A 26242-nucleotide genomic window follows, 5' to 3' on the forward strand; every position below is an offset into this window, starting at 1 on the left:
AAAATATGAATATCTTTCCTCACCCAATAAGATCTAATCTCTGAATAAAACGCAAAAAAACGACTTGATTGTAACCTATCCACCGCTGCCCATTGGATGGGGGAGAGGGGGTTATGTACTCACCTAGTTGTGTCTGCAGGATCGAGCATTGACTCTTGGATCCCGCCAAGGGTGGGATCCAAGTGTATATGTGTAGGATAAACATATCAATTGTGACACTACCTCTCCATATATGTCAGTTGCTTAAATTATATACTGTACTTGTGGTCGGTCTCCAGGCCATTGTTGATGTGACAATGTGCATTGACTTTTGTAACTAGCTTATCAAGATTATAACTTGCTTGGCTATATGAATTGTGGGGCTCAGTCCCTGAGCCCATTATGTGCCTCTATAACACTCCACTATCGCCCATAGGATGGGTATGGGGTGCATAATAAAACAACTAAACTAAGCTCTGCCTGTTTGATAACATATACAATTATATGCTTTATTTGTGAATCTCAATTAATTAAACAATATATCACAGAGCCTGTAGGGTTCGGTGAGATGAGCGAAGAGACATGGTAGTTTAAGTAGCGAACGCATATCACCGAATAACGAGTATATATAACAAAACTATTGTCCTAAGTAGTCGATTTAACTTCCAAACGTATATTTTTTAATAAATGTAAAATGTTTTCTGGCTAGTTATGTTAGATTTTATTAAAAATACGTATTCTACTTGTTAACATTATAATTTAAATTTGTAAAATTTAAAATTAAATTTTTTTATATAATTTTTTTTTTGTAATTGTGCAGAGAAGTGCGACAACTGGATATGCCAACACTTTCCAAACAACGATATATCTTGCATAAGTCGCTCCACAACATTGACGCTTGGACCGTCGACTTCCTTTGATGCTACTTATTTACTTATTTCATGGTGAAATTATATTAGTTTGGAGTAAATATATGTTTTCTCATGTTCTGCATTCAGCACCCACATTATAGTGAGTAAATATACCATATTACTTCATTACCTAAATAATGCTAGGAGGGTTTGAGTAGCTTTGGGTCTTTAGTGGACAGAATCTCCAATAGATGGGGCGAGAGTCGCCCCATGTCTCTCGCCTGAGCAAGAGTCGAAACTTAATTTAAAATTGGTATATCTTTGTTCTCGAACATGATAGTTTTCATTTGGTGCAATCATAATAATGTTCATATCTCGGTCTTTCTGGAGGCATATAAGATTTTAGGCTTTATTAGCGTATCTTTGTTAATTATACAATATAACGGCAAGTGCGTAGGCGTCTGCACTCCATGCTACTGAGCGCTACTATAAAAAGACATGTATCTTCACTTGAGCTATAAATATGTCTATTGTAATGTATTTAAAATGAAGCTCATATTTCTATCTTGCTTAAGACATATATAACATTTGTGATTATTAACGAATTTACGTGAAATAAACATTGATCTGAGAGAGAGCTGCTCTGTCGTTCAGTCTGTACGGGGTGGGAGCTCCATAATTTTTAAAATACATGTATATTCATTAGAACTTTAAATATGTCTATGGTAAAGTGTTTAAAGTGAAGCTTATATGTCTGCCTTTCTTGAGACATATAAAACATATATGTTTATTAACGAATTCACATGAAATAAACAATGTTCTGAGAGAGAGTTGCTCGGTCGATCGATCTGTCCGGGATCGGAGCTCGGCTATTATAAAAGTACATGTATCTTCGCTTTAAATTTAAATATGCCCATGGTAAGGTATTTAGAATGAAGCTTATATTTCTATCTTACTTGTGACTTATAAAACTCTTACGTTTATTAAGGAATCTGCGTGAAATAGGCATGGTTCTGAGATGAATGCTGCGGTTTTCGAGCTCGATGAGCGATTAAAACTGCCTCTTTTATAAAACTACAAATATCTTCGGTTTTACTTAAAATATTTGTCTGGTAGAGGTTTTACAGATAGATCGCGTTTTTGTCTTTCTACTGACTAATAAATAATTTTGGTTTAATAAGTAATCAAGATGTTTTCAACAATATTCTTTCGGCGTTCATCTTTTCCAACATGGGCGACCCTTTTGGAAACGCGATACTTGGGTTAACCCATCCCATAGTTGGGTCTGTTTCCATTATGGTTCGGATCACCTGTCTGTTGGCGACCCTGTGGACGCCCTACCGACCCTGTGGGCGGCAGTGGACCCCCTACCGACCCTGTGGACGGCAGTGGACCCCATACCGACCCTGTGGGCGGTAGTTTTTTTTATTATTATTTTCTACCACAAACGTGGCCACACATTTACAATGCTAGCCAGCATATATACATTTTCTTCTGTCCTCCATGGACAGGTTAGAAATCAGTTAAACATATAGTTCAGGGATTTATTGAATAATCAACCTCAGAAGGTGATTCGGTACTTTTAAAATGCTAAGCTAACCTACATACGTAAATACATAGATACACAGATTTACGTATGCCCTACATAAAGTGTTCGAAGTGTCATTAATGTGCATTTACAAAGGTGAAATGCAATTCTGATCAGCTTCCATATGTACTTTATACACATACATATACATACACACACATATATACGTACATATACATATATACATGCATATATACACACACACATGCATTCACATACATTTGTCTCTTTTACTCTGACAGGGTGAGATAGCTGACAGAGAGACTAGTGTGCAATTAAGCACTTAATCACTGAAGGTGATTAAGGTGCTTTTACAAGCTCAGGTTATATAGTTACATCACATACATACATTGTATAAATGATACATTACATGGTCAATCTTGGATACAAGTCCAATATATCAAGTGTTCCAGTACTCATATAGTAATTACACAGTTCAGCATACCTCAGCCCAGGAGGGCGAAAGTCAGACAATATGGGACATTCTACAATATAATGTTCAAGAGAGTGCATGTTTTCTCTTTCACAAAGTTGACACATTCTGTACTCGACATTTGGGTTTTGAGAAAGCTGCCAGATACGTCTATATCCTAGGCGAATTCTGGCCACTATAACATCACATTGGCGGGTTCTTGCTCTATTACTCCCATATGTGAATATCTCCTCACGATATCTATCATAATATTTAATGCTACAACTTTCAGGTCTTTGTGAATTTGTTAGGTCGGTGAGATCTTCATTAGATATTTGTTTAAGTATTCTCTTTGTCACTGCTAATGAAACACCCATATCAATTTCTACCACTGGTTTTCTAGAGGCTGTCTTTGAAAGCATATGAACAGTGTCATGCCTTGAGATGCCAACATGTGATGGTATCTATAGGAATTTAATTTCAAATCTGTTTTCTTTAGCAGCTAAAACATTCATTCGAATATCACTGACTATTTTATGGGTGTCACTGCTATGTGCGTTCAATGCCAGGAGTGCACTCTGCAATAGTGGGCGGTAGTGGATCCCCTACCGACCCTGTGGGCGGTAGTGGACCCCCTACCGACCCTGTGGGCGATAGTGGACCCCCAACCGACCCTGTGGGCGGCAGTGGACCCCCTACCGACCCTGAGGCGGCAGTGGACCCCCTACCAATCCTGTGGGCGGTAGTGGACCCCCTACCGACCCTGTGGGCGGCAGTGGATGCCCTACCGACCCTGTGGGCGGCAGTGGACCCCTACCGACCCTGTGGGCGGCAGTGGACCCCCTACCGACTCTGTGGGCGGTAGTGGACCCGCTACTAACCCTGTCGGCGGTAGTGGACCCCCTGCCGACCCTGTGCGCGGCAGTGGACCCAATATACTAATCCTGTGGGTGATACTGGACCCTATACTCATCTTGTGGGCGGCAATGGCCGCCATACACATCTAGTGGGTGTTATTGGACCCCATACCCATTCTATGGGTGGTTGGAGCCCCATACCCATCTTGTGGGTGGTAGTGGACGCCATCCACATCCAGTGGATGGTATTGGACCCCATACCCTTCCTGTGGGTGGATGTGATCCCCATACCCATCCTTCGGGTGGATGTGACCCCCATACCCATCGTGTGGGTGGTATTGGACCCCTTACCCCACCTAACAGGTGCTAGTGGACAATATACCCATCCTTTAGGTGGTATAGTAGACACCATACCATCATGTTTGCAATAGTCTACCCCGTAGACATTCCAACGTTACATCGTTTTCTGTTAGCGTTCCTACAAAACATTCTTTAAAGAATTTTAAAGCACTTACTATGGTATATAATATTGATTGGTGAAGCACAGTTATTCTATGTAATAATTTATAGTGCTTATTATAATTTACTAAGAACAACTAATATTTCTCAAAACAAAACTACGAGCCTTCAATAGGATGTAGCTGATCTGTAATATTCTAAGAGCATGGACAATAGTAGGTAAATTTCACAACCCATGTGGGACCTGAAAACTACAATTTTCATTATAATTAAACCGCTCACGACTATTCTGCTATCTACGTTAATATACGGGTACTGTAAGACGTAAATTGGTACGTGAGGAAGAGTTTGAGAGTTGGAAAAAAAAGGTAACTGGGAATATATCACATATGTACTAATTCACATTCAACATATTGACTTTAAGCATTAAGTCATATATGTGATGTCTTGTGTGAGAACGGGTTGCTTTATGCATTCGTGTTTTAGAGTTCTCTAGACTTTGCGGGTAGCTGATCAAGTTAAAATGCCTTGTGGTCGTGATACCTAGGTAATCAAATACCTAGGTCACAAAGTGTTGACCTGGAGAGGTAAGAACTTCGGGGGAACTCTAGAATAGTTAACTGGGGAGGGGGGGGCAGGATAATGGACAAAAGAGAGCTTTTTCCCTCACCCCCCATTACAATGGTGCACTGTGGTGGTTTCACCAATTTTATTGTTTAAAATTTCTGAAAGCTCATGCGTCTTGGCCATTTGATCACCTCTATAGTTTAAGTTAGACACTTAAGTTAGGCAGTTAAGGGTAGGCATACAAGTTTGGAATTTAAAGGGGCCGCCACGGTTAGTTGGACAGAGTACTTATTACTCGACTCTCTGCAACTACGGACGAGGGTATTGCGTGATTTTTCACAACAGCAATACTGTGTTCGAATTGTCTGGGCGGGGACATAAATAGGACGCTATTATCATCCTCGTGGACGTGTTAGGCGACCCAACTGTTAAACTTTACAGAAAAGCCATGAAAATTAACCGTGGTTAACTGAAGGATGGCCTAGTGATTTCTAGCAAACAGAGTATCAGTAGAGTCGGATAGTAGATTTCGACGGTTATTCCGCGCTCTAGTCTAACCGTTGACCGTGGGCAGCATTTTTCGGACTGTTGGAATCTAGGTGGACTTAGTTGCCTAGGATCGTGAGCGAAAGTGAGGACCAGAAGGGACCGGACTGTTATAGTTTTAAATCAAGTTTTTCTTAAGTAATAAATTAAGTTCCCCTTGTAATTTTTAAGTTTTCCCCTAATTAAGTTTTATGTTCCTAAGATATATTTACTAGGATAAGTGTCTTGTTGTCGGATGTTACAGCAGTTTTTGTGGAAGTGTGGGAGTTCCAGCTAAATTAAGTACATTAGAGTCGGGCTAGTGTTGATATCTCTAGGGGCGTCGATATTTCATTGTGGAGATGTTTTTTTTGTGACAAGTTGAAAGTAGTGACGACCTTATTCTCTCTTCCCAACTTTATTCTGGTCCTGTTTTATGTTCCACCAAGTTAGATCCAGTATTATTTATTAAAATGGTAGAGTTGTTGCCAAGAGGAGAGCATTATGACTGGACTGTGTGAACCCTATACAAATTGCAGGGTTACACAACATTATTAGAAGGCAGAGACTGTCGCCTTTACATTCATTCCCAAGGTTGGAGCCAGTGGAGAGGCGCGCACATACAGAAAAGGGAGACGGCTGCCTTGTATCACACTCATGGGAGCTCCTCACCACCACCACCACGACCAGCCCTCTACCTGGATGTGACTGCTCCACCACCACCACCACCCCGGGGGACCCCCAAGATGCAGCCCTCTCGGTTGGTCAACATCGGTCTACCCAATGGACCCCAGGACAGACTGACCCCAGTGAACCACAGGTCGTTCTGCAGACGACCCAGTAAAGATGGGCGAGGAACAACAATGACTCCAGTTTGTCCCACCAACATTGGTCTACCCAGAACGGACGGACCCCAATGGACCCCAGGTCGCTTGTCAAAGACCCATGGGGGGAAAGAAGAAAGAAGAAAAGAAGAGAGAAGAAAGAAGAAAGAAGAGGAGGAGAAGTTAAGGCTAAGCTAAGACACGATGCCTAGTGTCCCTTGCTGGGGTCAGCATCATTGCATGGAGCGTAATTGCAAGACAGGATCGTTTGCCTTAACTGGCCACCGCTCCTGCAAGCATGTTGCTCTGTCTCTGTTGAGTGATTTTCCCTGTGTCGTGCGGACTTAATGTGGCTGTCAGAAGTAGCTTTCTGAAGGAGGTGTGCTAGAGCAACAGGGAGGACAGAAGTAGGATGGGATTTCTACGGTGTCAACTATATGGAGGTTTCAAAACTTGTAGTACCAATAGCTGTGACGAACCCCAATGTACGTCTCTCATAGTGACTGACGTAGGGCCAATTACAGATCAGCTGAGACACCCGAATTCCCGATCCTGTGTGCAGGACAAGAAGTAACGGCTTCCTGGTTGGCCGCGGCGTTTCGGTACGTTAACGACGGAGAAGCGACGGAGGCAGTTGTGTTCAGGGACGTGTCACAGGATTATCTACAAGACAAAGCAGTGATGTTGTCCAGCCAGAGACACCGAATGTCGGTCTAAATATTAAATTTTTTAGAGTAGGATGATGTATATTTGTTTTGATAGGAAGTATTTTTTTTTAAGTTAATAAAGCTGTTGCACACAGCTAGTTTGCTTTAGCAGTGCTGCAAAAACTTTATTTTAGGGGAGAAGTGGAGAAGTAACACCGTAAAGGTGTTTTGTTTAGTTTTGGGTTTAATATATACATAGAGATACATGAGTCACATACAAGGTTTTGAGAGGCGCCAGTCTGTCGGCCTAAAAGCACCTCTAGGGTGTTAATGACCACCAAGTGACCAAGGTCAGGTCGGTTGAAGTTGACCTGGTTTCTGCTAAGCTTATAATTGTAGCAGGGTAGCCGGGTGGGTCCTTCAAACAAACCGCCAGTTTAATGTGTGGCTTTGTTGAGTGCCTGGGGCTATCTACTTGTGGGCGGAGTTAGCTTGTTGGTCCCCAATAAATAGTCAGGGAGCTGTAGATTCGAGAGCAAAAAGAGGACAGAGACAGCAGAGCAGGGCAAAAGACAGCAGCCGGGTTAGGCTGTCGGCTGGATGGGGGATGGCTGCCTGTCAACTAGAGACCATCACCCCCCCCCCCTCCCATCTATTCAGCTTAGGCTCAGCCCTCGGTTTGTGAACATTAAGGTAATTTGGTCGTGTTTACTAGTATTGTGTAACTATGAAGGGCAGACGGCTGTAGTGGTCTCGAATTCTTGTGTAATGATTCACTTTGGATATTAAGAGTGAACCTTCAGTTTGATTGCTTGAATTATGATATCTATCCTGATTAATATACCTGATGAATTTATTGAGAAAAGTATACTTGATTCACTTTACTTGTAATCTGATTTTAATTGTTCCTAGATCTGGGATTTTCGGATACAATATGCAAACTAGAGTGTAGAGTACTGTTGAGACTATTGACTTAAAGAATCTTGCATGGAAAATGATTCCAGTTGACACATGCTAATAATACCTTTGCTAATATTATGTAATAAACTAGAATAAATTGTGGCAGCTATTGCAACTTCCACTTTCTACTTCTACTTATCTACTCTTTTACCTCTACGTCTTCCACTACTTCCTACTCACTCCCCACTCCCTCTCCTCTCCCTCCGCCTCTCTCCCACTTTCTCTTTCACCTGACAACCCTCCTTACTCCTCCCTCCTCTCTACCTCCCTCACCCCAATCCCCTCACTAATTACTTCATTATTCATCTCTTTCCTTTTTGTTTCTTTATGCATTCGTGGCAGGGAAGTATTTTAGAGTTCTCTAGAGTTTGGGGGTAGTTGACCAAGTTACAATGTCTTGTGGTCGTGATACTTAGGTCACACGGTGTTGAACTGGAGAGGTTGCAGTAAGAACTTTGGCGGAACTCTAAAATAGTTAACTTGGTGGCGGGATAATGGACAAAAGAAAGCTATTTCCCTCACCCCCCATTGCATCTCTGGTCTGTTATATCTCTGGTCTGTTATATATCAGGGTTGATCAACATAGAAGCGTACCGCTCTTCCTGAGATCCTTAAAAAACAGCAATGTTTCTCTGTCATTGTGTCCTGCACCTTATATTAACTCTTTATGTAAATCGGAGACTTTTTACACGCTGGTAAATGTAAGATAATACAGAAATGTTAATAATACAGTCAAATTGACGTCATTCGGTCACAAGAAAATAGAGTATTATTACTTAAGTAGTAAAAATGGAGATTTGAACTTAAATACTAAATAGAATACTATTGATTTACTTGTAAATTTATTATAGCTTAACTACTAAATACGAGATTTTTCTTTATTAGTAAAGAGAAGGTAACTGTGAGGAGTTTCATTAGTAAACATCACAGAGCTCATCCCGTGCTAAGATTTCATCTGATATCCGTAAGTATACATGTGTTCCCTATGGGTTTTGTCTAGGCTTTTGTACTGGCTGACACCATCTCCCGTTTTGTTCTTCACGATGAACAACATGTTTTCATTGACACGTGTGTTGCTGACCTGTGATGCTGACACCTGTGTTGATGACCTGTGATGCGGACACCTGTGTTGATGACCTGTGATGTGGACACCTGTGTTGATGACCTGTGATGCGGACACCTGTGTTGATGACCTGTGATGCGGACACCTGTGTTGATGACCTGTGATGCGGACACCTGTGTTGATGACCTGTGATGCGGACACCTGTGTTGATGACCTGTGATGCGGACACCTGTGTTGATGACCTGTGATGCGGACACATGTGTTGATGACCTGTGTTCATGGCCTGTGTTGATGACCTGTGGTGTTGACACCTGTGTTGATGGCCTGTGATGTTGTCACGTGTATTCAAGTTCAAGTTCATGTATGTTTATTGAGATAAGCAATAAATACATCTCAAAGGGATAGAGTAGCTTAGGCTATTTCTACCCCCTAACACCTCTATTGATGACCTGTTGTGCTGACACCTGTGTTGATGACCTGTGTTGCTCATACTTGTGTTGATGCCCTGTGATACTGACACCTGTGTTGATAACCTGTGATGCTGACACCTGTGTTGATGGCCTTTGCTGCTGGCACCTGTGTTGATGAGCAGTGGTGCTGACACCTGTGTTGATGGCCTTTGGTGCTGACATCTGTGTTGATGAGCTGTGGTGCTGACACCTGTGTTGATGACCTGTGGTGCTGACACCTGTGTAGATGACCTGTGGTGCTGACACCTGTGTAGATGACCTGTGGTGCTCACACCTGTGTAGATGACCTGTGGTGCTGACACCTGTGTTGATGGCCTTTTGTGCTGACACCTGTATTGATGAGCTGTCGTGCTGACACCTGGGTTGAAGACCTGTGGTGCTGACACCTGTGTTGATGACCTGTGGTGCTGACACCTGTGTTGATGACCTGCGGTGCTGACACCTTTGTTGACGACCTGTGGTGCTGACACCTGTGTTGATGACCTGTGGTGCTGACACCTGTGTTGATGGATTTTGGTGCTGACACCTGTGTTGATGCCCTGTGGTGCTGACACCTTTGTTGACGACCTGTGGTGCTGACACCTGTGTAGATGACCTGTCGTGCTGACACCTGTGTTGATGGCCTTTTGTGCTGACACCTGTATTGATGACCTGTCGTGCTGACACCTGTGTTGATGGCCTTTTGTGCTGACACCTGTATTGATGACCTGTCGTGCTGACACCTGGGTTGAAGACCTGTGGTGCTGACACCTGTGTTGATGACCTGTGGTGCTGACATCTGTGTTGATGGCTTTTGGTGCTGACACCTGTGTTGATGACCTGTCGTGTTGACACCTGTGGTGCTGACACCTGTGTTGAAGGCCTGTGGTGCTGACACATGTGTTGATGGCCTGTGGTGCTGACACCTGTGTTGATGACCTGTGGCGCTAATACCTGTGTTGATGACCTGTGGTGCTAACACCTGTATTGAAGGCCTTTGGTGCTGACACCTGTGTTGATGGCCTGTGGTACTGACACCTGTGTTGATGACCTGTGGTACTAACACCTGTGTTGAAGGCCTATGGTGCTGACACCTGTGTTGAAGGTCTGTGGTACTGACACCTGTGATGCTGACACCTGTGTTGATGACCTGTGTACTGACACCTGCGTTGATGACCTGTGGTGCTGACACCTGTGTTGATGTCCTGTATTGCTGACACCAGTGTTGATAGCCTTTGGTGCTGACACCTGTGTTGATGACCTGTGTTCTTGACACTTGTGTTGATGGCCTGTGATGCTGACACCTGTGTTGATGACCTGTGGTGCTGACACCTGTGTTGATGGCCTTTGGTACTGACACCTGTGTTGATGAGTTGTGGTGCTGACACCTGTGTTGACGACCTGTGATGCTGACACCTGTGTTGATGATCTGTGGTGCTGACACCTGTGTTGATGACCTTTGGTGCTGACACCTGTGTTGAGGAGCTGTGGTGCTGACACCTGTGTTGAAGGCCTGTGGTACTGACACCTGTGTTGATGACCTGTGGTGCTCATACTTGTGTTGATGCCCTGTGATACTGACACCTGTGTTGATGACCTGTGATGCTGACACCTGTGTTGATGGCCTTTGGTGCTGACACCTGTGTTGATGACCTGTGGTGCTGACACCTGTGTTGATGACCTGTGGTGCTGACACCTGTGTTGATGACCTGTGGTGCTGACACCTGTGTTGATGGCCTTTGGTGCTGACATCTGTGTTGATGAGCTGTGATGCTGACACCTGTGTTGATGACCTGTCGTGCTGACACCTGTGTAGATGACCTGTGATGCTGACACCTGTGTTGATGACCTGTCGTGCTGACACCTGTGTAGATGACCTGTGGTGCTGACACCTTTGTTGACGACCTGTGGTGCTGACACCTGTGTTGATGACCTGTGGTGCTGACACCTGTGTTGATGGATTTTGGTGCTGACACCTGTGTTGATGACCTGTGGTGCTGACACCTGTGTTGATGGCCTTTGGTGCTGACATCTGTGTTGATGAGCTGTGATGCTGACACCTGTGTTGATGACCTGTCGTGCTGACACCTGTGTAGATGACCTGTGATGCTGACACCTGTGTTGATGACCTGTCGTGCTGACACCTGTGTAGATGACCTGTGGTGCTGACACCTTTGTTGACGACCTGTGGTGCTGACACCTGTGTTGATGGATTTTGGTGCTGACACCTGTGTTGATGACCTCTGGTGCTGACGCCTTTGTTGACGACCTGTGGTGCTGACACCTGTGGTGCTGACACCTGTGTTGATGAGCTGTCGTGCTGACACCTTTGTTGATGGCTTTTTGTGCTGACACCTGTATTGATGAGCTGTAGTGCTGACACCTGGGTTGAAGACCTGTGGTGCTGACACCTGTGTTGATGACCTGTGGTGCTGACATCTGTGTTGATGGCTTTTTGGTGCTGACACCTTTGTTGACGACCTGTCGTGTTGACACCTGTGGTGCTGACACCTGTGTTGATGACCTCTGGTGCTGACGCCTTTGTTGACGACCTGTGGTGCTGACACCTGTGGTGCTGACACCTGTATAGATGACCTGTGGTGCTGACACCTGTGTTGAGGAGCTGTGGTGCTGACACCTGTGTTGAAGGCCTGTGGTACTGACACCTGTGTTGATGACCTGTGGTGCTAACACCTGTGTTGAAGGCCTATGGTGCTGACACCAGTGTTGCTGACACCTGTGTTGAAGGCTTGTGGTACTAACACCTGTGTTGATGACCTGTGGTGCTGACACCTGCGTTGATGACCTGTGGTGCTGACACCTGTGTTGATGTGCTGTGGTGCTGACACCTGTGTTGATGGCATGTGATGCTGACACCTGTGTTGCTGTCCTGGGATGCTGACACTTGTGATGCTAACACCTGTGTTGCTGGCCTGTGGTGCTGGCACCTGTGTTGATGACCTTTGGTGCTGACACCAGTGTACTAATTTAGGTGTAATTACCTAGTTATGCTTGTGGGGGTTGAGCTTTGGCTCTTTACTTCCGCCTCAAAACCGTCAATCAGCTGGTGCACAACATACTGAGCCTACTGGGCTCTATCATACATACATTTGAAACTGTGTATAGAGTCTGCCTCCACCACATCACTGCCTAATGCATTCCATTTAATAACTACTCTGACACTGATCAAATTACTTGTAATGGCTCTGTGGCACATTTGGGTACTCAGTTTCCACCTGTGTCCCCTTATTAGCGTCCCACCCGTGATGGTACGTGATGTATGGATGACTCATGTATTGATACATGTGTGGATGACACATGGTATTGATACATGTGTGGATGACACATGGTATTGATACATGTGTGTATGACACATGGTATTGATACATGTGTGGATGACACATGGTATTGATACATGTGTACTCACCTAATTGTACTCACCTGATTGTGCTAGCGTGGGTTGAGCTCTGGCTCTTTGGTCCCGCCTTTCAACTATCAATCAACAGGTGTACAGATTCCTGAGCCTACTGGGCTCTATCATACCTACATATGAAACTGTGTATGGAGCCAGCCTACACCACATCACTTCCTAATGAATTCCATTTGTTAACTACTCTGACACTGAAAAAGTTCTTTCTAACATCCCTGTGGCTCATTTGGGTACTCAGTTTCCAACTGTGTCCCCTTGTTTGAGAATCACCCGTGTTAAACAGTTTATCTTTATCTACCCTGTTAGTTCCTCTGAGAATTTTGTAGGTAGTGATCATGTGTGGATGACACATGGTGTTGACACCTTTGTGATTGAACTGCGATATTAAAATGTGATATTTCAATCATCACAAAAATATCAGTAAGACATTTGTACAATTGCCACATTGGTTCCTAGCACACCAGCCTGCAACTGGCTCCTAGCACACAAGCCTGCAACTGGCTCCTAGCACACCAGCCTGCAACTGGCTCCTAGCACACCGGCCGGCAACTGGCTCCTAGCACATCGGCCGGCAATTGACTCCTAGCACACCCACCCCTAACTGACTCCTAGCACATCAGGCTACAACTGGCTCCTGACACACCGGCCGCCAACTGGCTCATAGCACACCAGCCTGCAACTGGCTCCTAGCACACCGGCCGGCAGCTGGCTCCTAGCACACCGGCTGGCAACTGGCTTCTAGCACACCAGCCTGCAACTGGCTCCTAGCACACCAGCCGCAACTGGCTCCTAGCACACTGGCCGCAACTGGCTCCTAGCACACCCACCCCCAACTGGCTTCTAGCACACCGACCTCCAACTGGCTCCTAGCACACCGGCCGGCAACTGGCTCCTAGCACACCGGCCGGCAACTGGCTCCTAGCACACCGGCCGCAACTGGCTCCTAGCACACCAGCCTGCAACTGGCTCCTAGCACACCGGCCGGCAACTGGCTCCTAGCACATCGGCCGGCAATTGACTCCTAGCACACCCACCCCCAACTGGCTCCTAGCACATCAGGCTACAACTGGCTCCTGACACACCGGCCGCAAACTGGCTCATAGCACACCAGCCTGCAACTGGCTCCTAGCACACCGGCCGGCAGCTGGCTCCTAGCACACCGGCCGGCAACTGGCTCCTAGCACACCGGCCGGCAACTGGTTCCTAGCACACCAGCCTGCAACTGGCTCCTAGCACACCGGCCGGCAACTGGCTCCTAGCACACCAGCCTGCAACTGGCTCTTAGCACACCGGCCGGCAACTGGCTCCTAGCACATCGGCCGGCAATTGACTCCTAGCACACCCACCCCCAACTGGCTCCTAGCACATCAGGCTACAACTGGCTCCTGACACACCGGCCGCCAACTGGCTCATAGCACACCAGCCTGCAACTGGCTCCTAGCACACCGGCCGGCAGCTGACTCCTAGCACACCGGCTGGCAACTGGCTTCTAGCACACCAGCCTGCAACTGGCTCCTAGCACACCAGCCGCAACTGGCTCCTAGCACACTGGCCGCAACTGGCTCCTAGCACCCCCACCCCCAACTGGCTTCTAGCACACCGACCTCCAACTGGCTCCTAGCACACCGGCCGGCAACTGGCTCCTAGCACACCGGCCGGCAACTGGCTCCTAGCACACCGGCCGCAACTGGCTCCTAGCACACCGGCCGGCAATTGGCTCCTAGCACACCGGCCGGCAACTGGCTCCTAGCACACCTTCCGGCAACTGGCTCCTAGCAAACCAGCTGGCAACTGGCTCCTAGCACACTGGCCGGCAATTGGCTCCTAGCACACCTGCCGGCAACTGGCTCCTAGCACACCGGCCGGCAACTAGCTCCTAGCACACCGGCCGGCAATTGGCTCCTAGCACACCGGCCGGCAACTGGTTCCTAGCACACCGGCCGGCAACTTACTCCGTGCACTTCGGCCGGCAACTGGCTCCTAGCACACCGGCTGGCAATTGGCTCCTAGCACAACGCCCTCCAACTGGCTCCTAGCCCACCGGCCGCCAACTGGCTCCTAGCACACCGGCCGGCAACTGGCTCCTAGCACACCGGCCGGCAACTGGCTCCTAGCACACCGGCCAGTAATTGGCTCCTAGCACATTGGCCGGCAACTGGCTCCTAGCACACCGGCCGCCAACTGGCTCCTAGCACACCGGCTGGCAACTGGCTCCTAGCACACCGGCCGGCAACTGGCTCCTAGCACACCGGCTGGCAACTGGCTCCTAGCACACCGGCCGACAACTTACTCCGTGCCCTTCGGCCGCCAACTGGCTCCTAGCACACCGCCCTCCAACTGGCTCCTAGCCCACCGGCCGCCAACTGGCTCTTAGCACACCGGCCAGTAATTGGCTCCTAGCACATTGGCCGGCAACTGGCTCCTAGCACACCGGCCGCCAACTGGCTCCTAACACACCGACCGGCAACTGGCTCCTAGCACACCGGCCGGCAACTGGCTCCTAGCACACTGACACGAAAACCACTATTTTTCAGAGAAAAAACTTGCTAGTTGATAATTGAACCAGAGCAAAGAAACACATGATCTAAGCACTCATCTGATTAGAGTGAAGACTAGAGTGAAAAGTCAGTAAAGAAATCAAAACTATGTATCAAGCTTCACATAACGTATCCACAGCTCGTTATAGCTCAGTAAAGCCGTCCACACTCAGCATAAAATTTAAATAGGAATCTTACTCTTGAGTAGGTGATGGGAGAAGGGTCCAGCGAGATGGTGTTGACGGTGTGCAGCGAGGCGGAGGAGTGACAACACGCTGTGTGTGGTGAGGCTTTATACTGGCCAGCGTCACTCAGCACAGCAGCGCCCACCCCGTAAAAAGTGAGCACAGCAGCGCCCACCCCGCAAAAAGTGAGCACAGCGGCTCCCACCCCGCAAAAAGTGAGCACAGCGGCGCCCAACCCGCACTCAGTGAGCACAATAAGCCCCCAAGTTACGGTTTAGGATAAGAAAAATTGGGTAATGGTAATTGTATAGTTTTAGTGATTCATAACCCATTCTGACTAAGGTTAGATTAAGGATGGTTAAGTTCAACTTATGTAGAGAAAATTCCCATTATTAACATATTTTCTATTAACCCTAGGTAATAGAGGTTAGGTTGGGGATGGTTGTATTGATATGAAAAACAAAAAAACATGGCTAAGAATATGATGCAATATTGAACCAAGATCCATGCATCAAAGGTTAGGTCTAGGACGGTTGGGTTGATGCACAAACAACACTTTTTCCCCATAAAAATGATAAATTTGAATTTAGATAAAGGGAGGTTAGGTCCAGGACGGTTGGGTTGATGTGTAAAAACAAAACACTTACTTAACAATATAGCTGCAATATTGAACATAAATCCAAGTTTAATAGGCGAGGAGTAGTTAAGTTCAAATCCAAAACATCAACTTTCTAGGAATATGGTAACAATGTTCAACAAAGATCCAAGCAGGTTAGGCCCTGTGTGGTTAGGTTCATATCCAAAAATTTAACTTTTTCAAGAATATAGATACAATATTCAACAAAGCTCCAAGACCTCTGCAGGTTAGGCGCGGGGCAGTTAGGTTCATATCCTAAAAACATCACTTTTCTGAGTATATGTTGTATCAGAGTTTAGGTCCGAGGTGGTTGATTTGTGCTAATTTTGGTTGGAATGGGCGAAAAACTTGGCTAAAATGGACATTTGCTGTGCTATGTTACAAAACATTTGGGTATATTTGGTGGAAAATGGCGTAAATTAGGCTGAATATAGGTTGGACAGCATAAATTTCACCAACTTTTAATCAAATCTAGCTTTGTATATGTTAGGATAGGGTTGTGGAGGGTTGGTTGGAATAGATTAAAACTCTGCAAAAATGGGCTTTGGTAGTGCTATGATACAAAACATTTGGGTATATTTGGTGGAAATTGGCTTAAATTAGGTGGGATGGCTTAAATTTAACCAACTTTAATCAAATCTAGCTTTGGATATGTTAGGTCTGGTTAGGTTAGGTTAGGTTTTCTAGGGCAGGTTGGAATAGGTGAAAACCTGGCTAAAATGGGCTTTGGCTGTGCTATGTTATAAAACATTTTTGGGTATATTTGTCGAAATTGTCTTAAATTAGGTTACATTTAGATGGGATAGTACAAATTTTGCCAACTTTATTCAAATCTAGCTTTGGATATGCTAGGCTAGGTTAGGTGAGGTTGTGTAGGGTAGGATATATAATATCTCAGGGGTAGTGAACTAACATATTCATTTTTTTCTAAATTTACCTATTTTGGGGTTCTAGCTTTGGCTAACTCATGTATTGACAGAGGTGACATAGGCTTGTATGTGAGGATATGGGAGGCTCATATTGAGTTAGTTTAGCTTTTGCTAGGTTGAATTTGGTTAAATTTCAATAGTATAAGTATAATTTTGTATAGATTTTTATAGAATGTTGGTTCTAACTTGTTGCATTTTTGTTAGGATATAGTAAATTTGCTTAAAATTATCATAGAATTTATTGACTTCACCTAACCTCGCCTGTCCCTAACATAATTAAGGCTAGAACCAATAAGTCTGTTTGAGGGTTTGTCTAAATAAATATGGGTGACATGATTGAATAGGACGTAACAAGGGGTATTAATAAGACACTAAAAACAATGGACATATGCTAGATGAATAGTTTAGCACTAATAATGTTGAAACATTTATGGTAAATGTGTTTTTATATTGAGCTCATAGGATGTCAGACTTGCCAGTCATTCATGTGAAATTCTAACTTTTGGGGGGTTGTTTAAACTCGGCATATTATAAATGATGACCAAAACAAACCTAGAAAAAATATAATGCAAATTGTGTATTGTTTTCCCTAGTTGGTTGTGATTGTAACTGTGCAAATAGCACAATTATTATACATGTGCAAGTTGTGTATTAATTGTGCAGATACTGTATATTGCATAAGTCATATGATGATTTCTATTATGTATTAATTATATTCCTTCAAATTGTGTATTGTTTGTGAAAGTTGTGTATTAATTGCGAATGTTTTGTATTTGTATTTGTGGAATGTAGTAGTTGTGTTCATATTTGGGTTAGTAATGTATTGACTATATTTTGTGCAAGTTGTGTATTAATTGTGCATATATTGTAATTGTATTTGTGTGAATTGTGCATTTTTGCTACTTGCGTATTTACATATTTGGGCTAGTTATGTATTGTATGTATTTGTGCTGGATATGTATTTTGATTGCATTTATGCAAGTTGTGTAATAATAATTATGAAAGATGCATAATATTTGTGCAAGCTGTGTATTAATTGCACATGTTGTGTGATTGTATATGGAAGAATTGTGTATTTACACCTGTTGTGTATTGATTGTCATTGAAAGAGTTATGTAATTATATAGCAAGTTTGCTTGTATAAATTGTATAAAGTGTGTAATGATTTGTAATAATTACACAATTTGTGAAATAATTGTCCATAGTTTACAATTGTTTTGTGCGAACAGTGTATTTATGGAAGATGTGTTTTTAATTTCCTGAAGTGGAACTGGTGCCACTGTATTTTTTGTGCGAATTTTGTATTTTGTGTAAGTTCTGTATATGTAATCGGAAAAAATAGATCTTCATGTGCAAGTGTGAAAGTGTATTTTGGTTTATGAGACAATGCGTGGGTACTTTGTTAAAATTATGTTTATGAAATTGTGTAATTTTAGTGAAAGCGCATTTTTTATTGTCTAAATGTATAAGCAATTTGCTATTTTTGTGCAAATACCATACTTTGTGTAAATGTCATACTCTGAGTGTGCATGCAATATTTGTGTAAATGGAATATTTTTGTGTGCAACTGACCATATTTTGTATGTAAATGACATATTTTTGTCTAGAAATTACATATTTTTGTGTGTGAATGATATATTTTGAGTGTCTATAATATTTTTGTGCATAAATGACATATTTGGCGTGTAAATGTTGTATTTTATGTGTAAATGGAATTTAGTGTGGAAATGATTTGTGCTTAAAATGCTATATTGAGTATAAATGTGCATGTGTTTTATAATGGGGTTGCTGAAATTTTGTTCTTAAATGCATTTTAGGGTTTCATATAGCATAAATTGCGGCGCGACATTTGGATAGCTATTTGATGGATGTAAGGACAGTTGACTGGGCTATGAACACAGCTACTAATACGCTGAGATGCCAGATGTACGGTAACTACTTGCAGATTATAGTACGATATCTAGCTACAGTGTTTCATAATTGCTGATGTGTAAAAACTGGAATATGAGCTATTTAATATAATTTATTTTTGAACCTAATATCGGGTTTGGGGTCCCTTTATTGTTTTAAGTGCTGGTAGGACATATATATATATATATATATATATATATATATATATATATATATATATATATATATATATATATATATAAGGCACAACTCTTCTAAACACGAGAGTGAAGTATACAACTTTAGAACACTTTCCCACCACTTGCTGGCTAGGGTTCGAGTCTCCTGGTGGGAAAGTGTTCTAAAGTTGTATATATATATATATATATATATATATATATATATATATATATATATATATATATATATATATATATATATATATATATATATATATATATATGAATGAGATTGGGTGGATATATAGGCGCTACCTCGTATGGGCGAATAGGCCTTCTGCAGTTACCTTTATTCCTATCTTCAGCTTATCTACTATGCTGCCAGACGTACGATTCTGCTTAAATTGCGGTACGAGATTTGGGTAGCTTTTTTAGTTTTGATCTCTGCACTGCATAATACAATGATTACAGCTGTGGTTGACTAAATGTATATACTTAAACCTGTAATTAGGTTAGGTTAGGTTGGGGATGGAGAGTCTAGCCATTTTGAATAATAACATTTAAAAGACTACATATGCAAGTACCATGCTAAAGACCGCATTGGCCATCTGGTGACGTCATACCCCAGTTTGAAAAGTCAGGTTCCAGTGGTGCCTTAATACTTATATGCTAATGGCTAGCAATACCCTATCCCTATACTAGACAGCTTTTTGTGACGTCGCTAAACAACAACAACAGCGGGTCTGTAGAAATGTATTTTTTTTATGTCTATAATAAATTAGGTTAGGAGGGGTGTGTTCGAGCTTATGAATTAAATAACAGAAAATATGAGCAATGAGCGAAAATACGAGCAAAGGCATCCGAATATCGCCTGTGATGTCACAGAGTTCTGTTGAGGTATTGAGAGCGATTAATAGATTGTACTAATGTGTGAACCTCCTAGGAACCGCATGTAGAACGCCGGCTAAAAGCTGTGCACTCATTGGTATTTGGAACCGCATTAGGGATGAAGACCTCAGAATGAAGGCAACTGCAGAAGACCTTATTTCTAAACATGTGAAGCCGCTTTTACTCATTGAAGTTCATATATATATATATATATATATATATATATATATATATATATATATATATATATATATATATATATATATATATATATATATATATATATATATATATGTACACTGAATGAGTATTTTCATTTGTTATATGCTACAGTAGGGTGTGGGAGACATGTTTTTGAGCGAATGTGAGATGTACATATATATTTATGCACGATTGTGCATGTGCATATATATTTATGCATTTATGCAGCAATAAATATATATTGGATTACTACTGAACTCCCTATTGTCACCATGACTGGGGGGGGGGGTCTGTTTTCATACAAATGTTTAATAGTGGGTTTTCATTTTTATTAGCCCTATGCTAAATATACGATCCTTGAAGAAAAGATTGACAAAGCTTATATTACATTCTCTAGAAAGGTGAAGAAATAGGGGTGACTCGATAGAGGTGAGAGAATGGACATGATAAAGGGGGACATTAATAGGCTATTAACTACTATAAACACGAGACAGAACAAGAAAACAATGGGTATAAATTGGATAAGTTTCAGATTTAGGAAAAGTCCTGGGTAAATACAAGTTCGACAACAGGGGCGAACGCTGAGATACATGATAGTTTATGCTCTGTGTTATTCCCCTTTGTTTCATATGAATGGATTTCATTCATTTATATAATGAATAAACGATCATTGACCGAACATTAAATATAGAGCTTCCAGATAAGTAAGGGGAATAAATAGAACCTTCTAAATATTATTGGAGTTACATTATTGATGTGTATAAATATAGAAAAAGGGGATATTAATTGGGAAATAGACTTACTGAAGTTCATCTAATAGCGACAGTTGATGTTCTGGTTAACATAGATTGGAAGTAAATAGGAGATTTAAATAGACCAGGGATGACGTTATTTACATTCGGTTTCGTGGTCATTGGGGTAAAGCAAAACACGCGACTCATAGACCGACTTTTTATCCCTTTGAGTGAAATGCTAAGACCCGGAGGCAAGCAATCACTTGCTGGGGTAACAGAAAACAGGTATGACTACGAGGAGCCTTTTAATCTCCTTGAGCAAATTTTCATGGGCTATAAGGCAATCACTTGCCAGGGTGATGGAAAACAGGTATGACTACGAGTGTCCCTCGATAAAAGCAAAACGGACACGCGTAGTCATAAATCCCACTACTAGTGAGCACAGCCTCGAAAACCCTGCACTCAGTGAGCCCAGTGGCGCCGACCCCGCACTCAGTGAGCCCAGTGGCGCTTACCCCGCACTCAGTAAGCACAGCGGCGACCACCCCGCACTCAGTGAGCACAGTGGCGCCTATCCCACACTCAGTGAGCACAGCAGCACCGACCCCGCACTCAGTGAGCACAGCAGCACCAACCCCGCACTCAGTGAGCACAGCAGCGCCACCATGAACTCAGTGAGCAAATCGGCGTCCACCCCACACTCAGTGAGCACAGTGGCGCCTACCCCTCGCTCAGTGAGCACAGAAGCACCCACCCTGCACTCAGTGAGGACAGCGGCGATCACCCTGCAGTCAGTGAGGACAGCGGCGATCACCCTGCAGTCAGTGAGGACAGCGGCGATCACCCTGCAGTCAGTGAGGACAGCGGCGATCACCCTGCACTCGGTGAGCACATCGGCGACCTCCCCGCAAAAAGTGAGCAAAGCAGCGACCACCCCGCAAAGATGTGAGCACAGCAGTTCCCACCCTGCCCTCAGTGAGCACAATAGCGACGCATGCCGGCGTCCCCCCAGCAGTCAGTGATGACAGTTGCACCCACCCCGCAAAATGTTAGCAAAAAAGCTCCCACCCTGCACTCATCGAGCACAGACTCGAAAACCCCGCACTCAGTGAGCATAGCCGTGAGCCCTCACGCGCCAACCCCGCACTCAGTGAGCACAGCATCGCCCACCCCGCACTCAGTGAGGACAGTGGCGCCGACCCCGCAAAAAGTGAGCACAGCACCTCCATCCTGCACTCTGTGACCACAGCAGCGAGCATCCCGCAATGAGTGAGCACAGCAGCGCCCACCCCGCACTCAGTGCGCACCGCAGTGCCTACCAGCACTCATTGAGCACAGCGGCGCCCACCCCACACTAGGTCAGCACAGCGGCAACCACCCCACAAAAAGTGAGCACTGCAGCCCCCACCCTGCACTCAGTGAGGACAGCGGCGCTCAACCCGCACTCAGTGAGGACAGCAGCGCCTAATCCGCACTCAGTGAGCACAATGGCGCCCATTTCGCACAGCCTCGAAAAACCCCGCACTCAGTGAGCATAGCTGCGCCCATCCCACACTCAATGAGCACAGTAGCGCCTATTGCGCACTCAGTGAGCACAGCGGCACCCACCCCTCACTCAGTGCGCACAGCAGCGCCCACCCCGCACTCATTGAGCACAGCGGCACCGACCCCGCAAAAAGTGAGCAAAGCAGCGCCCACCTTGCACTCAGTGAGCACAGCGGCGACCACCCTGCACTCAGAGAACACAGCGGTGACCACCCTGCACTCAGTGAGCACAGCGGTGACAACCTTCATTGTGCTAAAAAAAAAACAGAAATTTAGAAAAGAAAACAGAATGAAATTAAATTCCTATGGATACCATCACATGTTGGCATCTCAAGGCATGACACTGTTGATATGCTTGCAAAGACAGCCTGTAGAAAACCAGTGGTAGAAATTGATATGGGTGTTTCATTAGCACTGACAAAGAGAATACTTAAACAAATATCTAATGAAGATCTCACAGACCTAACAAATTCACAAAGATAAATATTATGATAGATATCGTGTATGGGACTATTAGAACAAGAACCCGGCAATGTGATGTTATAGTGGCCAGAATACGCCTGGGATATAGACGTATCTGGCAGCTTTCTCAAAACCCAAATGTCGAGTACACAATGTGTCAACTTTGTGAAAGAGAAAACATAGACTCACTTGAACATTATATTGTAGAATGTCCCATATTGTCTGACTTTCGCCCTCCTGGGCTAAGGCATGCTGAACTGTGTAATTACTATATGAGTACTGGAACACTTGATGATATATTAGACTTGTACCCAAGATTAACCATGTAATGTATCAATTATAGAATGTATGTATGTATGTGATGTAACTATATAACCTGAGCTTGTAAAAGCACCTTAATCACCTTCAGTGATTAAGTGCTTAATTGCACACTAGTTTCTTTATCAGCTATCTCACCCTGTCAGAGTAAAAGAGACAAATGTATGTGAATGCATGTGTGTGTATATATGTATGTATATATGTATATGTACGTATATGTGTGTGTGTGTATATGTATATGTATGTGTATAAAGTATATATGGAAGATGATCAGAATTACATTTCACATTTGTAAATGCACATTAATGACACTATGTAAAAGACACATCGAACACTCTATGTAGGGCATACGTAAATCTGTGTATCTATGTATTTACGTATGTAGGTTAGCTTAGCATTTTAAAAGCACCGAATCACCTTCTGTGGTTGATTGTTCAATAAACTCCTGAACTATATTATTAACACATCTCTAACCCTGTCCATGGAGGACAGAAGAAAATGTATATATGCTGGTTAGCATTGTAAATGTGTGGCCACGTCTGTGGTAGAAAATAATAATAATAATAAAAAAAAACGCAATAAGTGACCACAGCAGCACCAAACCCGCACTCAGTGAGTACAGCAGCGCCGACCCCGCACTCAGTGAGCACAGGAGCGCCTATGTCACACTCAGTGAGCACAGCGGCACTATCCTGCACCCAGAGAGAGAACAGCGGTACCGACCCCTCACTCAGTGATCACAGCGGTACCGACCCCTCACTCAGTGATCACAGCGGCGCCAACCCAGCAGTAAGTGGGCACAGAGCGCCCACCCCGCACTCAGTGAGCACAGCAGCGACCACCCCAATCTTAGGGAGTATGGCGGCGCCGACCCCGCCCTCAGTGAGCACAGCGGCGCCCAAAAAGCATTCAACGAGCACAGCTTTGCCCACCCTGCAAAACGTGAGCACAGCGGCGACTAACCCGCACTCAGTAAGCACAATCGCGCCCACACTGCACTCAGTGAGCAATGCGGTGCCCACCAGCACTCAGTGAGGACAGCAGCACCCACCCCGCAAAAAGTGAGCCCAGCAGCGCCAACCCCGCCCTCAGAGAGTACAGCGGCGACCACCGAGCACTCAGTGAGCCCAGCAACGCCCACCCCGCATTCAGTGAGCACAGCATCGCCCACCCCGCACACAGTGAAGACAGCGGCGCCGACCCCGTACTCGGTGAGCACTGCGGCATTCACCCCGCACTCATTGAGCGTAGCAGCACCCACCACGCACTCAGTGAGCACAGCGGCGACAACCCCGCGAAAAGTGAGCACAGCAGCTCCCACCCTGCACTCAGTGAGCACAGCAGCAACCACCTCACAAAACGTGAGCACAACAGCACTCACCCCGCAAAAAGTGAGCATAGCAGCGCCCATTTTGCACTCAGTGAGCACAGTGGCGACCACCCTGCACTCAGAGAGCACAGCGACGACCACCCTGCACTAAGTGAGCACAGCAGTGACAACCCCGTACTCAAGGAGCATAGCAGAAGCAACCGCGCATTAGAGAGCACAGCGGCGCCGACCTTGCACTCAGCACAGCGGCGCCCACCCCGCACTTAGTGAGCACAGCAGCCACCCCGCACTCAGTGAGCATAGCAGCGCACATCAGTAGTGTAAAGTGCGGCTAGACCCACGCGCAGCACCTGAGCAGGTGAGCCCAATGGGTTTACCTGCACAGGTGGTGCACAGGTAGCTAGTCGCATGGTGTTCTGGGGGTTCCCCGGGTGTATGGCGCGTGGCAGTGCGTGGCGTCCGGTCGCACGGGGGCTCGACAGAGGGTGATGTTGGAGCGTTTGTGTGGGGGGGTATGTGGTGGTATGTGGTCATGTAGGGAGAGTAAAGGAAGAGGAATGTTGAAGAGGAGAAGAGGAGAGAAATAGTAGTAGATGAATATGTATAAGTATGTGCCGTAGAGTTAATCCTGTGTGAGGATAAACAGATAGATAGATGCGAGTATGTAGGCTATGTAGAGGAGGGAGGGGACTCCTTACCTGGGAAGGATATGTTGAGGAGGGAGGGGGGGTGGCCCCCATACCCCTGAGAGGGTAGGAGACCAGGCTCTTAAGATGAGTGGTTAAGGGGTAGGGGAAGGGAGGGGAGCTTTGACTGATAGCGCGGGTCTGTCATTCTGGTGTCTATTTTATGTAGCGTATATATTTTACCAATTCTCAGTGTGGGTCTCCGCAGATGATTAGTTTTCATGGCAGACTCGAGGGATGTTCAGCATCCCCCCCCCCCTGCTTCCAGAGCGCTAAGGATATGCGGGTCATACCTACCACATAGCTCTGAGAAGTGACACCACATGACCACTTGGGGTCACCTCTTCGAAGGTTGAGGCATAACTGTTGCGAATGTCATCATCAGCCTCTACTATAGTCAGTCCTGCCCACCCCTCTCCCCCCCTCCATCCACATAGCAGGACATACCACATACCAACACCACCACCACACTGCTGGGAGTGACAGCAATACGGCGTACCATACTCACTCCTGACACAGCTCACACCGGCACATAGCAGCAGGCAGACCACATAACGCAATGTAGGAGAACTGTACTAGGAGCGATAGGCCTCCTCCATGTCGCGCCCAGACGCTTGAGTGGTCTGTGTTCGCATTATGGAGGTAGGGTTATATGACGCAGCATCCCCCTCCCCCTCACCCCTCTCCCGTGCAGGTGACAGTCATCATCAATCAATCAACCAATTGACAATTCCACTCACTTCACATTTCCTCAGTCCACACTCCCTCACGTAGCTTCCAGAGCTGTACATACTCAGCAGCATCACATGGCCACATAGACATGAGGTTCTTACCACATACCAGCAGACCACATAGTGTGTACAAATGAGGGTGAGAATTTAGCTGTACTGTTTTTGTAAAAAGGGTGGTTGGGGCACCCCTCTCCCTCCCCTCCCTTACCTTCTAGAGTGGTACGGACCAGGACCACATACCGCCACATAGATCTGAGAAGTGTCACCACATGACACATCACTTAGGAAACTCAGTCAAAGTCAGTAGGTTAGTGTTTACTGAAAGAGGGAAACATTTTTGGCGGGGAGCGAGCCTTTGGAGGCGGCTCGCCTCTGTAAA

At 45.0% G+C, this 26242-nt stretch overlaps 2 protein-coding genes across 2 annotated transcripts; both read left to right on the plus strand.

Moving 5' to 3' along the window:
• Positions 1 to 21150: 21150 nt before the first annotated feature.
• Positions 21151 to 21813, plus strand: LOC138370451 (uncharacterized). Its single transcript, XM_069334820.1, has one exon. The coding sequence runs from the start codon at positions 21151 to 21153 to the stop codon at positions 21811 to 21813; it is 663 nt and encodes a 220-aa protein (XP_069190921.1).
• A 2312-nt stretch (positions 21814 to 24125) lies between these two features.
• LOC123759286 (sperm acrosomal protein FSA-ACR.1-like) lies at positions 24126 to 24713 on the plus strand. The gene has a single exon (XM_045744145.1). It carries the CDS (start codon positions 24126 to 24128, stop codon positions 24711 to 24713), a length of 588 nt encoding a protein of 195 aa, XP_045600101.1.
• The last annotated feature ends 1529 nt before the right edge of the window (positions 24714 to 26242 follow it).

Source organism: Procambarus clarkii, chromosome 32 (genome assembly GCF_040958095.1).
Source record: "Procambarus clarkii isolate CNS0578487 chromosome 32, FALCON_Pclarkii_2.0, whole genome shotgun sequence".
NCBI classification, from domain to species: domain Eukaryota; kingdom Metazoa; phylum Arthropoda; class Malacostraca; order Decapoda; family Cambaridae; genus Procambarus; species Procambarus clarkii.

Coding starts and splice junctions, on each gene's coding strand:
- LOC138370451 (XM_069334820.1), top strand. CDS start 21,151: ATGGAAAACAGGTATGACTACGAGTGTCCCTCGATAAAAGCAAAACGG.
- LOC123759286 (XM_045744145.1), top strand. CDS start 24,126: ATGCGGTGCCCACCAGCACTCAGTGAGGACAGCAGCACCCACCCCGCA.